The 13,285-nt window shown below is 49.0% G+C and overlaps 1 protein-coding gene across 1 annotated transcript in view; it reads right to left on the minus strand.

Annotated features, from left to right (window-relative positions):
• The window catches only part of Myh16 (myosin heavy chain 16), a 54,646-nt gene that overhangs the window by 15,582 nt on the left and 25,779 nt on the right, over window positions 1-13,285 (minus strand). The window contains exons 20-29 of the mRNA XM_027953256.2: window positions 12,289-12,370; window positions 9,411-9,584; window positions 8,441-8,668; window positions 7,577-7,681; window positions 5,328-5,414; window positions 4,965-5,110; window positions 3,856-3,946; window positions 3,378-3,434; window positions 2,655-2,741; window positions 814-1,059 (exon numbers count right to left, since the gene is read on the minus strand). Of these exons, the coding sequence (XP_027809057.1) occupies window positions 814-1,059; window positions 2,655-2,741; window positions 3,378-3,434; window positions 3,856-3,946; window positions 4,965-5,110; window positions 5,328-5,414; window positions 7,577-7,681; window positions 8,441-8,668; window positions 9,411-9,584; window positions 12,289-12,370 (1,303 nt within the window). The remainder of the gene's footprint in view (window positions 1-813; window positions 1,060-2,654; window positions 2,742-3,377; window positions 3,435-3,855; window positions 3,947-4,964; window positions 5,111-5,327; window positions 5,415-7,576; window positions 7,682-8,440; window positions 8,669-9,410; window positions 9,585-12,288; window positions 12,371-13,285) is intronic.

Consider the following 13,285-nt stretch of genomic DNA (forward strand, 5'->3'; position numbering starts at 1 on the left):
TCACTCTCTGGTTCATTTCCCTTTCCTAGCTCCTCTGGACTCCTGCAGACCATAACCAACAAGAAAGTGCTGTGGGCTAACTTAAGGGAAAACACTGGCATTAACTCTGGGTCGGTAGGTGAAATGGGTACTAGAAAGACACCTTGTGAGCATCTGAAATTTAGAGACAGTGTAGTTGTCTGGGACAAGGTCTCCTGGGGCATCATCTTTGCTTATCTTCAGAGCCCCGACTCTCTGGTATCACAAGAGGGTTTCTTACATGGTAGATGCTCAATAAACGCATATTGAATGGCTTATTTCACATTTTGCCTTTGAATTGTGACAATGTAGGCGTTTGTCTTATTACTCCTACTAGTCTCCAATTCCTTGAGAACATAGTAATACTAATGTAATAAAAATTGTACTAGTACATTTTTTTTTCTTTTCTTTTTTAGTATGGTACTAGGGATTGAACTCAGGGGTACTCGGCCACTGAGCCAAATCCCCACCCTATTTTGTATTTCATTTAGAGACAGGGCCTCACTGAGTTGCTTAGTGCCTCACTTTTTGCTGAGGCTGGCTTTGAACTCTGCGATCCTCCTGCCTCAGCCTCCCGAACCGCTTGGATTACGGGCATGCGCCATAGCACCCGGCATACTAGCACATTTCTTAGTACCAGGCACTAATATAGCCCCATGAGGTAGAGATTGTTGTTATCATCCCCACTTTACAACTTGGCCAAGGTGGTTAAACGCCATCTGGGGGCTCTGTGATCAGTTTCCCTCCACAGCATCCCCAAGTGAAGGGGTACCTCTGGGAGGGGGCCTACATCACCTTAGACTTCTGTATGGTCTCCACGCTGGCATTGAGGTCGTCGATCTCAGCCTTCATGACTTGCTTGTCCTTCTCCAGCTTGGACTTGACCCTCTGCAGGCTCTCCACGTGCTCCGTCAGCTCAGCCATGGAGTCCGTGTGTTTCTTGCGCAGCGTGGAGGCTGTCGCCTCGCTTTGCAAGGCCGCCTCCTCCAGCTCCCGCCTCAGCTTTAGCAGCTCAGCCTCCCGCTTGCGGTTCTGCTCGATCTGGTGTCAGAAGAGGAGGAGAGCTTAGCAGAACTGTCCTGGCCACTGTCCATCTGCTTCTCAGTCCCCTGATATTCCTACACCCCACTAGAGGAAAGTCCTGGTGGAAATGTCAGCCCTTAGCCTCTCCAGGGTTGCTCTGAGGATTTGTGTAGACAGTGTTGTGTGTGGAACTGGGTTTCACACAAAGATAGATTCAAAACCTAACCCTAGGAACCGCTGAATGTGCACTTATGTGGGAATAGGCTCTTTTCAGACGCATTAGTTAAGGTGTCATATTGGATCACAGTGGGTTCTAATTCCTTTTAAGAAGCGGGAAATTTGGACCAGAGGGACATAGGGAAGGAGGCCACGGGATGACAAAGGCAGATTGTAGTGATGCATCCTGTCAGGTGCACCAAGCACAGCTGGCTGGTCTATGTGTGTGGGGGGGGGTGGGGGTGGGGTGGGGAACAGATTATCCCCAGAGCTTCCAGAAGGAACCAGCCCTGCCCACACCTTGATTTTAGGCTTCCGGTCTCTTAACTGTAAGAGAATTCATTTCATTGTTTTTAAGCCAGCCAGTTGTAATCCTTTGTCACAGCGGCTCAAGGAGACTAACGAAGACAGCACCTGAACTTGACTGTTTCTCCCCTTCACCTCTGTGTAACTTCTAGAGCTTTCCCCATTCCAAGTGCAGACCATAGCCAGGGGCATTAGCATTGCCTAGGAACTCATGGGAAATGGGAACTAGAATCTTTGGAACGAGAATCTATGTTTGAATGAGATTCCAGTGATCCACATGCCCCAGAGTTGGAGGAGCTCTGATCTTGACCAGTGTTCCTGGGTGCTGGTTATTCCTCATCTACCCAACTTCTGCATTCATTCTCTACCCAGACCCCTCAGCATCCACCTCCCACCAGACAACCCTTCCTCCCAGGATCCAGCTTCCAAAGGCCCCATAACCCTGCTTCCTGCCATCTCTTTGGAGAAGTAAAGGGCCACTGTTGCTAGTGTTGGGACCTCAGCACCCTATTGTTCTCTTAACCCTTCCCTACAGTGGTAGAAGTATCCCTTCATCAATGCCAGGTCAATCAAGCATCTAAGATGATTTTGTTTCCTACCAGGTTGAAACATGGCTGGGCACAGCTAGGCACCAGTTATGAGCATGCACCCTCCCTTACAGAGGACTTGGCCAGGCTGGTGAAGAAGTGGACTCAGAGTCTGGAACAACAGGGAACGTGTGCTTAGCCCTCCAGTGATGGTAAAGCACAGTGGTGTGTGGGGTCTCCTGGTCTGTTGACCTCAGTATAACTGCACTTTTTCAATAATGCACTGTACTTAAAACACCTGCACTTTTTCTATAAATGCACTGTATTTAAAACACCTGATCTCTGTATCCAGTCCATATCCTGCTTCCATAAATACCACCACAAGTAGATGGAACCAGGGACTTTCATGCTTGCCCTTTATTATTAATTAATTGGTTTCTCCTCAAGTTAGTCCAAGAAATTCAGCAAGAACTGATTTTTATCCCACATCTCATAGTCCAATGCTTTTAATCCCTGCAGGCAGGCAGGCAGGGCTGGGGTTCCTAGGCCCCCAGATACGGGTACCTGAGCAGATGTGGCTCCTCCAGCCTCCTCCAGCCTGTCGCTGAGGTCTTCGAGGTCCCGGGACAGGTCACTGCGTTGTTTCTCCACCTAGGGTGAGAGTCAGTGGTGCTGCTGAGACCCACCAAGAGCTCCTGTCCCCAAGCAAAGAGTGCAATCATGTGTGAGAGCCTGGGTTCTGCTCTTGGGGGCCCTCCACCCTGCCTGCCCTCCCACATGTTCATCCTCCCCACCCTGGGTGGGCATTAGGACCCACCCCACTTCCAGCCAGTTTGGCTGAACTTAGAGTTTAGGCACCTTTTGATCCTGGCCTCAGCCCCTTTGCAGGATCCCTACCCCAAGCCTCCATTCTTTTTGTTGTCCCTAACACATGCTTCCTCCTTCTACACCTTTGTACCTGTGAAACAGGTGCGATTTTATTCCCTTTGCTTATACATTCCTCCTGCATCAGCCTGGTGAATCTAATCTTTGCAGTCAAATGTTTCCTGCTTCAAATGCCCCGGGCAGAACCAACCTCTGGACCGCACACAGCACCTTTGTATTTCATGTCATCCTACACGTGGCTCTGTAGCACAGTGCCTGGCACGTACTGGGTGCTCAAGAGACAACTGGTCTTGATGCCTGCCCACCCAGTTGGCTTCCTGGGCAGGAGTTTTTATTCTTGGTTGGATGTGTGGTTGGCACTGGGTCCTTTGACTCGGGAAGATGTCAAAGGACTTCATTTACCTTGGCTCGCATTGCCCTCTCGGCCTCCAGCTCTTCCTCCAGTTCCTCAATTCGAGCCTAGAAGACACAGTGAGACAGATAAGGGTGGTGATGGTGTAGGGGAAGGTGGGCAGGTTAGAAGTTAACTAACTAACCTTGCAGAATGGGAAATAGGGACAAGAGCATCTGATGGCCACTGTCCAAAGCAGAGAGATGCAGGGCACAGGGGGCAAGTGGAAAGGCCCCAGAGCAGGAGGGAGCCTGCTATATATAAGACCCAGTGAGGAGCTGGCATGGCTGGACAGGGGGGCAGGGAACAGTAGGTGGCAAGATCCAGGGGGATTTGACTCTGAGTGAGGTAACAGGAGTCGAATTCCAAGGATTTCATGGCAGTCTTGATCCTCAAGAAACCTCCTTAGCTGATGTGAACAGAGAGTGCAGAGAGTGCAGAGGGGTGCATTTCAAACAGAGAGTTCAGGCTTCTGGGTCCTGGACATACCTGGTGTTCCTTTAGCTTCCGCTGCAGTGTGGAATTCAGAGATTGCTCATCCTCATATTTAGAGTTGACAGAATTTATTTCCATATCCCTCCTGCAAGGGAAGGTTTGCTTTCCTGAGGAAAGGGTCCCAGTAAGCTAGCAAGAGAGTGGGACCTGGGCTGCCAGAGGAGGGCTTGGACTGGCTGAAGCTACTCCTCTCCCAACCTCTGGCCTTCAGTGTCACCCAATGGAGGAGTCAGACCTCAGAATCTGCTCACTCACTGACTGACTCACCCATTCACACATTATTATTGTCACATATGTTCATTGAGCATCTATTATGCCAGACATTGTTTTGTGCTCTAGGGACAGAGCTGGACAGCTCTAGTGTAGCTTGCATTCGAGAGGCTCCAGAACCACAGTGATGCTTTGCCTTTTTAGGGAAAACTGTCCCTTAAGAACTTCCCATAAAGTGCTCAGATGTGTGAGTTGCATGTGAAAACTAGGATGCCTGGGACTGAGTGGATGAGGAAAATGGGCAAGGCCTTGTGCACCTCCTGGGAATGCCACAGGGAAAATGTGCCAAGATATAGATTTAGCTGCACATGCTCCTCCTGGCTGTCTCTGGTGCTTTAAAGTTACTTTAGTCAAATGCATTTCCAAGATACAGTCTCCAAATTCTGCTCCCTAAAATCTTTCGCCATCCAACTCTACATTTTCTTCCCTCTGGGTACTTACTTGGTTCAGGTTCTTGTCTGAACCATTGCAGTAGCCTCATACTTTTTTTCCTCCCCAGATTTTCTCCACTCCATCTGTCCTCCATGTTATCATCAGAGTGATATTGATAAAACACTCTCTCGACTCCTTGCTATCCTCAAGAGCAAGCTCACTGGTGTCCATGGAAACTCCCAGCCCCAGGGCAGTGGTTCTAGTCTGTTTTCCTGTTCCCAAGAGGCACTTACTATGAGAGTTTGGGAGCTCCCTGCAGTCAGGGCAGTACCTACACCTTTGCCTGCCCTCCATGCTGGGCCCAGACCCTGCACGTGGCAGATGCTTGGGACACTCATTCATATACATGAGGCCCTGAACAGTGCCTGGCACAGAGGAGATGAATGCCTGCGTAGGCGTACTTTTTCACCACCTCCTCGAGGTCTAGCTTGGAGCGCTCCATCTCATTGAGGTTATCGATGGTCATCTTCAAGTCACCCTCAGCTTTCCGGCGAGCCTTTTCTACCTCTGCCCGGATTTTCTTTTCCTGCTCCCAATTATCTTCCAGCTATTGAGTCAAAAAAAAAAAAAAAAAAGCAAGGGAAGGTAGAAAAGGGGATTTTTAGGCTAGATTGCAAGAAGGAAGCAGTCTGGGCAGTCCCTTAGCTGTAGCATCAGAAAGGCCCCTACACCTAGGAGAGGTGTCACTCTAGACAAGGACCCTATTCCTCAGGATAGACCTGGCCCTGAGGGGTAGGAATAGCCTCAGAAAGTGGGGGTGTTACCTCGTGGATCTGGGTGCTCAGCTTGCTGTTGTTCTTGGTCAGGTGGTTCACCTTGTCCTCCTCAGCTTGCAGGTCGTCCAGGGTTTTCTAGAAAGAAAGATATATACCTGTGTACCAGGAGGCACATCGAGAATGGCTGCGCAGACCTGATTCTAGTCATGAGTTCTGAGCCATGTGGTCCCAGGCCTTGGAGACTCGAGTTGACTTCAGTGAACAGCTACTGGGGGCTGCTCCTGGGCAGTGGGGGAGGCCAGGAAAGACAGACCTGAGCAACCATCAACCATAGGTGGCTCTCAGGGGGGTCATTGGAGGCCCTGGTTCTCCAAGGGACATTGGAAATCTATACAATGCTTCTGCTTGTCACAATGACTGGAGTCTCCACTGACATTTGTCTCTGGGTGATTCCAGGCCTCCTGGACATCCTATCTTCCTCCGGACAATCTGGGCCCATAAAGAACAATTCTGCAGTTCACAGGCCTGATGTCCCACCCAGGAAGTCACCTAAGTGAAATAACCATTTATATTCATCTAAACCTAAAACCCAAGCCCACTTTACACGTAACTCAACACTCGTTTTCATTTAGTCATTTTTCAAGAATGATCTTCCATGGAAGCTGAGAGAGGATTTGTTATTATTCCAAAGAATTTCCCAGGGACTGTTCCCAATTCTGTAAAATCCATATCGCTGACAGCCGCTGCACCTTGGTGGCCAACTCGTAGCACATCCTCCTGTGTGGCCTGCAACCATCAAAGATGCCTCCTGGTCCATCTGCCAGAGCTTTTACATATTGATAGGTGCATTATTTATTATAATTTACTTTCCCTTAATTTCTCCTTTATATCAAAGGGCATGCTATAGATTTTTTTTGGAGTTATATGTTATTTATAATTTTGAGTTCAGGATAGCTAAGAGAGCTTTCCAAAATATACTTGAGCCTCAGTACTCGGATCCCCCCTTTGCCCATTCGCCTACACGCTAAAATGTAGCTGTAATTACAAATCAATACTCTTGGAGCTCTTGGGGTCATTTGTAAATATGCACACAGTGGGGAAATTTTGAATTGCCCAATGTGCACATTCCCAGCTGTGGCTGAACAAGGTGACACCTGCCCTTGTTTCAGCTCTCATAATGTAAAGAAGTGTCATTTTTATGCTCCACTGAGTGCCATATTTTTTTGTTTGCTTTTTGTTTAAAATGGCTCCAAGCATAGTTCTGCAGTGCTGTCTGCTTAGTGTCCTAAGCAGAAGAGGGCTTCAGAGTGCCTTGTAGAGAAAACACAGGAATTATGTAAGCTTTGTTCAGGCCTAAGCTGCAGTATATTAGCCATGGTTTGATATTAATGAGTCAGGAATGGTATCAAAATAAGACATTTTAAAACAAAAACACATAAAACAAAGTAACATATTGGTTATAATTGTATGTGTTATGTTGACAAAAATATCAGGACCAGAGGCTCACAGCAGCTCACCCTGCATTTCCCCTAGGAGTGGTGGCTTGTATTTGCTAGTCTGATGCTTGTGGTAACTTTATTGACCATAACTACCACAAATAGCAAGGATCAATTATAGTTGTTATGAAAGGGGGCGCTGGGTCTGATAGGTTGAGAATCACAGCCTATGGGAGGCAGTCTGAGAGGCAGCAGGAAGAGGAGCTCCGGGAACATGCACTGGATTCATGGTGTCAGTTAATATACGGCTCCACTGTCTGCTCTGGGCATTGACTTGCTCTTTTCCCCTGTCTGCAGAGGCACTCTGTGCCCTGGTCAGCACTGGTGGCCAGTCAGCACTGGCTCTGCATTCAGGAGCCTCTGTAACAGCAGCTTTGGGATGGTAAAATGGGGCTCCCCCATGACCTAAAGAACTTGTGGCCTGCCGTTGTCATGGTATATTGAAGACCCTGGGGCTTTAGAGCTCACAGGGCATTTCCATACAGCTTCAGTGTTTCTGAGACCTACCTGACTCATGATAATTAATGGTTCCCCCTTTCATTCTCAAAACTCTCCTAGTTTGAGTGACAAATTAAATAGTCATCCTACCTAGAATGAACCTAGGAGGCAGGCAGCAGGAGGCAACCACACCCACCTCACTGATGAGGGAATTAAGACTTAGGGAGATGCCTTGTTTTCCCCGAGGCCCCAAGCTGAGGGGCGGCAATGGCAGAATTTGAAGGTGGTCTCTAGTCTCCATATGCAAAATGTATTGGACAAACTCCACTTGCTCTGCCAAGGAGAAGGGCAGGGGGCACCCACCTGGTGCAGCTCCTCCAGGGCCCTCTTCTCCTTCTGGAGCTTGGCGATGTTGTCTTCACGAAGGGAGAGGTCTCCTGACAGGGTGCGGGCCTTGTGATCTAGAGCCTGGAAACAGGCAGGGAGAGAGAGGGGTTCTTAAAGTGGGAAATGGCCTCGGTGGGGAGGAGAGAAGGAGCTCTCCACCTGCCTGACTGCACCCTGGGGTCTTCAGGGAGTTTGGGAAATATCAACACCAGGGGCATGTCCCAGCCCACCCAAGGCTGGATGTCAGGGGTGGAGGGGAGCAGGGAAAATCACAGTTCAGCCCTCTTCTACTCAAACATGGTCCTCGGGCATCAGCAGAGAACATCACTAGAAACAAGGACCCTTCAGGCCCTGCAGTCCTGCCAACTGCACCTTACCCAGCTTGTGAACCCCACCCACCTGCAGGGCAAGATGGGGGCCTCAGGGCCAAGGGCCAGATAGATGGCATCAGGAGTCAGTAGAGCACCTGGTGGGGTGCAGAAAATGCTTGTTTGGGCAGAATATCCAACATAATGGTGGCCTTGTCACCATTATGAGAAGAGCTCTCTGTCCCTCACTCAGCTTCTCTGTCCTGAAGAACTTTCTACAATGATGGGAGTGTTCTCTGTGCTTTCCAATATGGAAGCACTTAACTGTGTGGCTGTTGAGCATTTGGAAGGTGACTAGCGCAGCTGTGTTTAAGTCCTCTCAAATTCATTGAAGTTACACAGTCCCACGTGGCCAGTGGCTAGGGCACCCAGCATTGTCACTGTGGGGACTTTAGGTGTGGCCCCTGCAGGTGAGTGGGCTAAGGGGTGCCCTAGCTTGAGAGGAGCATGATAAACCCAGGAAGCTGCTCACCTGCTTCTCTTTTTCTGTCTTGGCTAGCGTGGTTTCCAGGCCCTCCAGGTCCCTTTTGAGGTCACTCAGCTCCCCTTCCAGCTTGCGCTTGCTGGCGCTCAACGAGGCTGATGTGCCCTCCTCCTCCTCCAGCCGCTCCCGCATGTCAGAGATCTGGCTCTCCAGCTCCATCTTGGACTTCATCATCTGGGTCAGGCGCTCCTCTGCATCCATCAGGTTCTCCTGCTCCTGTTGGAAGAAAGGGTCCCTGTCAAACATAGTCCAGTTACCCACAGGGACTCAAAGAGCTATCCCAAGACAGTGGACAAGCCTCAGGCTCCTGACCCTCGGCATGTGCCCTGGGGGTTAGTGGAGGGGCCTGGCTGTCTCTGAGCTTCTTTATGAGATATGCGACAGAGCATTGTCTAGGAATGTGGTTCCTGGGCCAGCAGCAATAGCTTGGTCTGGAAGCAAAACTTTATATCTTGGTGGTCCTGGGGATCAACCCAACAGCCTCACACAAGCTAGGCAAGGTTCTACCACAGAGTTATATTTTCAGCCTATGGAAGCAAATTTAGGCCCTGCCTAAGATCTGCTGCATCTGAATCTGCATTTTATTGAGACCCGAGGTTATCAGGGGAGCTTAAGTTTTCAGCAGGGTGGTGTGGAAGTCAAGGGAGCTCAAGCTCCCCATAATCAGTCATGTTTTGCCATTGTATCTGCTGCCCCTGCTGTGTGTCCATGTCATGTGTCCATGTCACCATTCCTGGATAGACAGTCTTCATGCGCAGGGCCCATAGTGAAATGGGCCCAGCTGGCTGAGTGTGCAGATAATTCATGGAAACTTTTTGGTGGTTGCATCAGTGGTGATATGTAGTGAAGGGAAAGAGAAGGCCGTGGAGTTTATTGTAATGAAGGGAAAGCTTCTCAAAGAGCTCATTCTCTCTCCCTCCCTGGGTCTGACGGAAGCAACCCCCAGGACCCCACATACGGCCTGCAGTTGGATGGTGAGGTCCTTCTTCTCCTGGCTGAGTGTGGCTGTCTTCTCCTCCAGATCCTTGACCTTGTCTACCAGTTCCTGAGCCTTGGCCATGGCATTCCTCAGCTCCTCCTCCTTGGCCTTCATTTCCTCCTCTTGTCGAGCCACATTCAGGAGTGGTTTGACCTGGGCAATAGGCAACACTAGAGTGTTAGGAGAGTGGGCTTTGCCAGGGGCCTAGGTGATGGGTCATGTTGTGTCTGCCTCAGACTTGACTTCAGAACACCACTGTGGTTATAGTTTTGCAGGAACAGTGCCTCTCTACAGATGCTATCAGTCCCAGTTCCTTGCCACAAAGTACCTCTCTCCCCACAGAGAAGGCCCATACTTGATTAGGACCAATTCTCCCCCGTCCCTTGGTACTAGGGATTGAACCCAGGGCCTCATCCTTGCTATGCAAACTTTCTACCACTGACCTATATCCCCAGCCCTTTAGGACCAATTTTTAGGATGCTCCTTAATCCCAAGAGACATGAAGTTAGATGTTCCTCATTATCCAGGTGCCCCTATGTGTACCTTTGCTATGCCTTTTGGGTACCTTCTGTATACTTTCTTTCTCTCATATTCTCTCTCTATCCTTTCTGTTTCTCTGTCACTTTGTTTCTCTGTGTGTCCCTCTTTGCTGCTCCCGGCTTCATCTTTATAACACAAAGTCCCAACTCTCAACCTGGCCTCCCAGGCCTTCCACATAGTAGCTCCTGCTTATCCCATGTGTTGGCTTGCAGGTATTCCCTGCCTCTGGCCCATGCTGGCTGTCCCCATGTCTGTAGGGCTGGCCATTCTTTACTGTTGGGCAGTTGCTGTTGGCCTGCACCACGACATCTATCTGGACCTCTCAATTCCCTTGGCACTTCTCACCCTGCATCAGAGTGCCAGGGTCCTGAGGTGGCATCACCTATATTCCTCTGTCCTGTTAGTGTGTGGACCTCTCAAAGATCTCCCTTCTACCCTTCCTGCTCATTCCATACTGAGGAGAGCCAGGGACAAAGGCCACCAGGGAGCATAATAGATCCATTTCCAAGTATGTCAGACGCTGTGGAAATGGATTTGCCAGGCAGCATGGCCTCTCAGGGAAGACAACAGATAAAGGTGGGGATCTGGGATGCCACAGTGGCCATGTGCACATTGGAGGTCATCATAAGCACCACAACCTGCAGCCATGCAACTCTTTTTAATCTGTGGAAATGGACTCAAGTGTTGCCTCCCCCACCTCACACACATTGACCCATCCTGTCTGGCTTAGTTAAATAAGATTAGAGCTTAGTTAAAACACTTAAGAGTAAAGGATTTTGAAAAACTAATTAGAATAGGACCTTGATCTGTCACATTTAATTAGTGAGGAGCAGGGAAACTCCCAGCCTCAGCCTCCTCCTCATCTGTTGTCACTGTGTCCTGCACAGGAGGACCCTTAAAGGCTGTTGATCTAGATTTCCAAAGGGTGACACATATAGTAAGGGGCAGGAGATGGATCCAAGCATTACATAAAAACCCTTTGAGCCGGGCATGGTGGCCCACCTGTAATCCCAGGAGCTCTGGAGGCAGAAGGATTGCAAGTTTGAGGCCAGCCTCAGCCACTTAAGTGAGATCTTGTCTCAAAATAAGAATAAAAAGGGATGTGGTGCTGGGGTTGTGGCTCAGTGGTAGAGCACTTGCCTAGCACGTGCATGGCCCTGGGTTCTATCCTTAGCACCACATAAAAGTAAACAAAATAAAGGTATTGTGTCCAACTACAACTAAAAAACAAATATTTTTTTTTTGAAAAAAAAAAAAAGAATAAAAAGGGTTGGGCTAGAGTTGTAGCTCAGTGGTAGAGCACTTGCCTCGCAAGTGTGAGGCACTGGGTTCAATTCTAGCATCACATAAAAACAAATAAAGGCATTGAGTCCATATACAACTAAAAAAAAAAGCGGGGGTGGGGGGTTTGGGGATGTGGCTTAGTGCTTAAGTGCCCCTGGGTTTAATCTCTGGTACAGTAAATACATACATACATACATAAATGTAGCTTACAAAGATGCTTCTCTCCACATTCCCAGCTCTTTTTTTTTTTTATTTTTTATTTTGAGACAGGGTCTCACTAAGTTGCTTAGGGCTGTGCTAAGTTGCCAAGGCTAGCTTTGAACTTGTGATCCTCCTGCCTCAGCCTCCCAAGCCATTGGGATGTATGCCCGACTGTGTCCTGTAATATGCTCCTTTTTTTTATTTTAATATTTTTTTTTAGTTGTTGATGGACCTTTATTTTATTTATTTATATTAGTGCTGAGAATTGAACCCAGTGCCTCACACATGCTTGGCAAGCTCTCCAACACTGAGCTACAACCCCAGCCCCGGTATGCTCCTTTTAATGGTGACTCCACAGTAGACATGAATGGACTCCCACATGGTGGAATGGCTTGTGACCTCCTGCGGGGGGTTGAGAGCCACCTGGCTGCTCACAATGCCCTCACTACTGTCTTGGGAAAACTTGGGAAGGGTGAGGTCTCATTCCATCATTTCCTGAGCTCCCTCAAGTTCTGAGGCCAAGAACTCACTGAAAGGATTTAAATAGCCACAACATACTTAGGGGCATCTGGTTAATAACTCAAACTACTTTTGGGGTGGCGTAGGATAGGGTGGGTGGGGGCTCTCTCCATCCTAAGTGATTTTATTTAGAGGGATAAGATGGAAGGTGGGAAGGCACAGCATGATTTTTCTTAGGTTCTCATTTTTAGGCTGTTCCTGCAGCCTCCAGGCCTCCCTCCCCGAGGGGCACCGCTGCCCAGGATCCAGCTTTCCCCCACTTCTTCAGTCCCAGGCAGCAGCTCGCTCCACTGTCCTGCCCCCCAGCCCTTACCTTGTTGTATAGCTTCCACCAGCCCCACAAACGCAGCTGCAGGAACTTGCGCACATTCCGCTGGATGACTTTCAGGCTTAATCTGAAAAATAAATCCAGGATTTCATGAGTTCAAACGGGTCAGGGCCTGGTCTCCCCAGGCAAGAAGTTTGGGGCAGAGAAGCCCATAGATTTATTTTCTCTAGACACTAAAGTGCTTTCTCAAGACCCAGCATTGCCTACGTGGTCTGGGGCAGCAAGACTCAGGCTGGGATCCAAGCCCCACAATGGGTTAGGAGAGGTGAGGTGGACCCTGACGGAGCTCGAGGCTGAGATAGACCCCTGGTTTACTCCCGCACTCTCCCTCCTTCAGTTTTCTTATCAGAAATCACCCACTAGTCTCTGAGTCCGTTTAATCTGCAAAGTTTCTGGAACCCACCCTTTCCCTGTCCTCTGTGGCTTCATTCAAATAGACTGTCATTCTCTGAGGGCTTCCCCCATTTGTTGATATGTATGAGGGTCAACATCCCTCCTCTTGGCCCCTAACTGAGGTGTCCTTGCCTTCAGCCAGGGTCACAGAGGACCTGCTGGTGGGTAACAGGAATTCATAACTAATACTATGACCACAAAGAGCCAGAGTCAACCACAGGCCAACTGCCACTGACCCAGCAATTTTTAAATGACCACATTAGGGAAATGATGAAAAAAACAAATTCCAAGGGTAGGGATTTGGAATGAGAAACACTGAGTTCTGTTTCTGATTCTGTATCTGGTCCAGTTTCTTAACCACTCTGACGTTGGTTTCCATATCTGTAAAATGGGGGTGCTGGTCCTACCACATCCCCCTACTGAGCCATCATATAGATCAAGTAAGGCAAAGGCTGTGAACATGACTCAGTAGGTTGGGGAGAGAAGGGTTTGTATCAGTTGCTCTCTGTTAGTGGTTGAATTGTGTCCCCCCCCACCCCCCGAAAAGATATGCTGAAGCCCTAACCCCCAGTGCCTGTGAATGTGACCT

This window comes from Marmota flaviventris, chromosome 19, assembly GCF_047511675.1.
Source record: "Marmota flaviventris isolate mMarFla1 chromosome 19, mMarFla1.hap1, whole genome shotgun sequence".
NCBI lineage: Eukaryota > Metazoa > Chordata > Mammalia > Rodentia > Sciuridae > Marmota > Marmota flaviventris.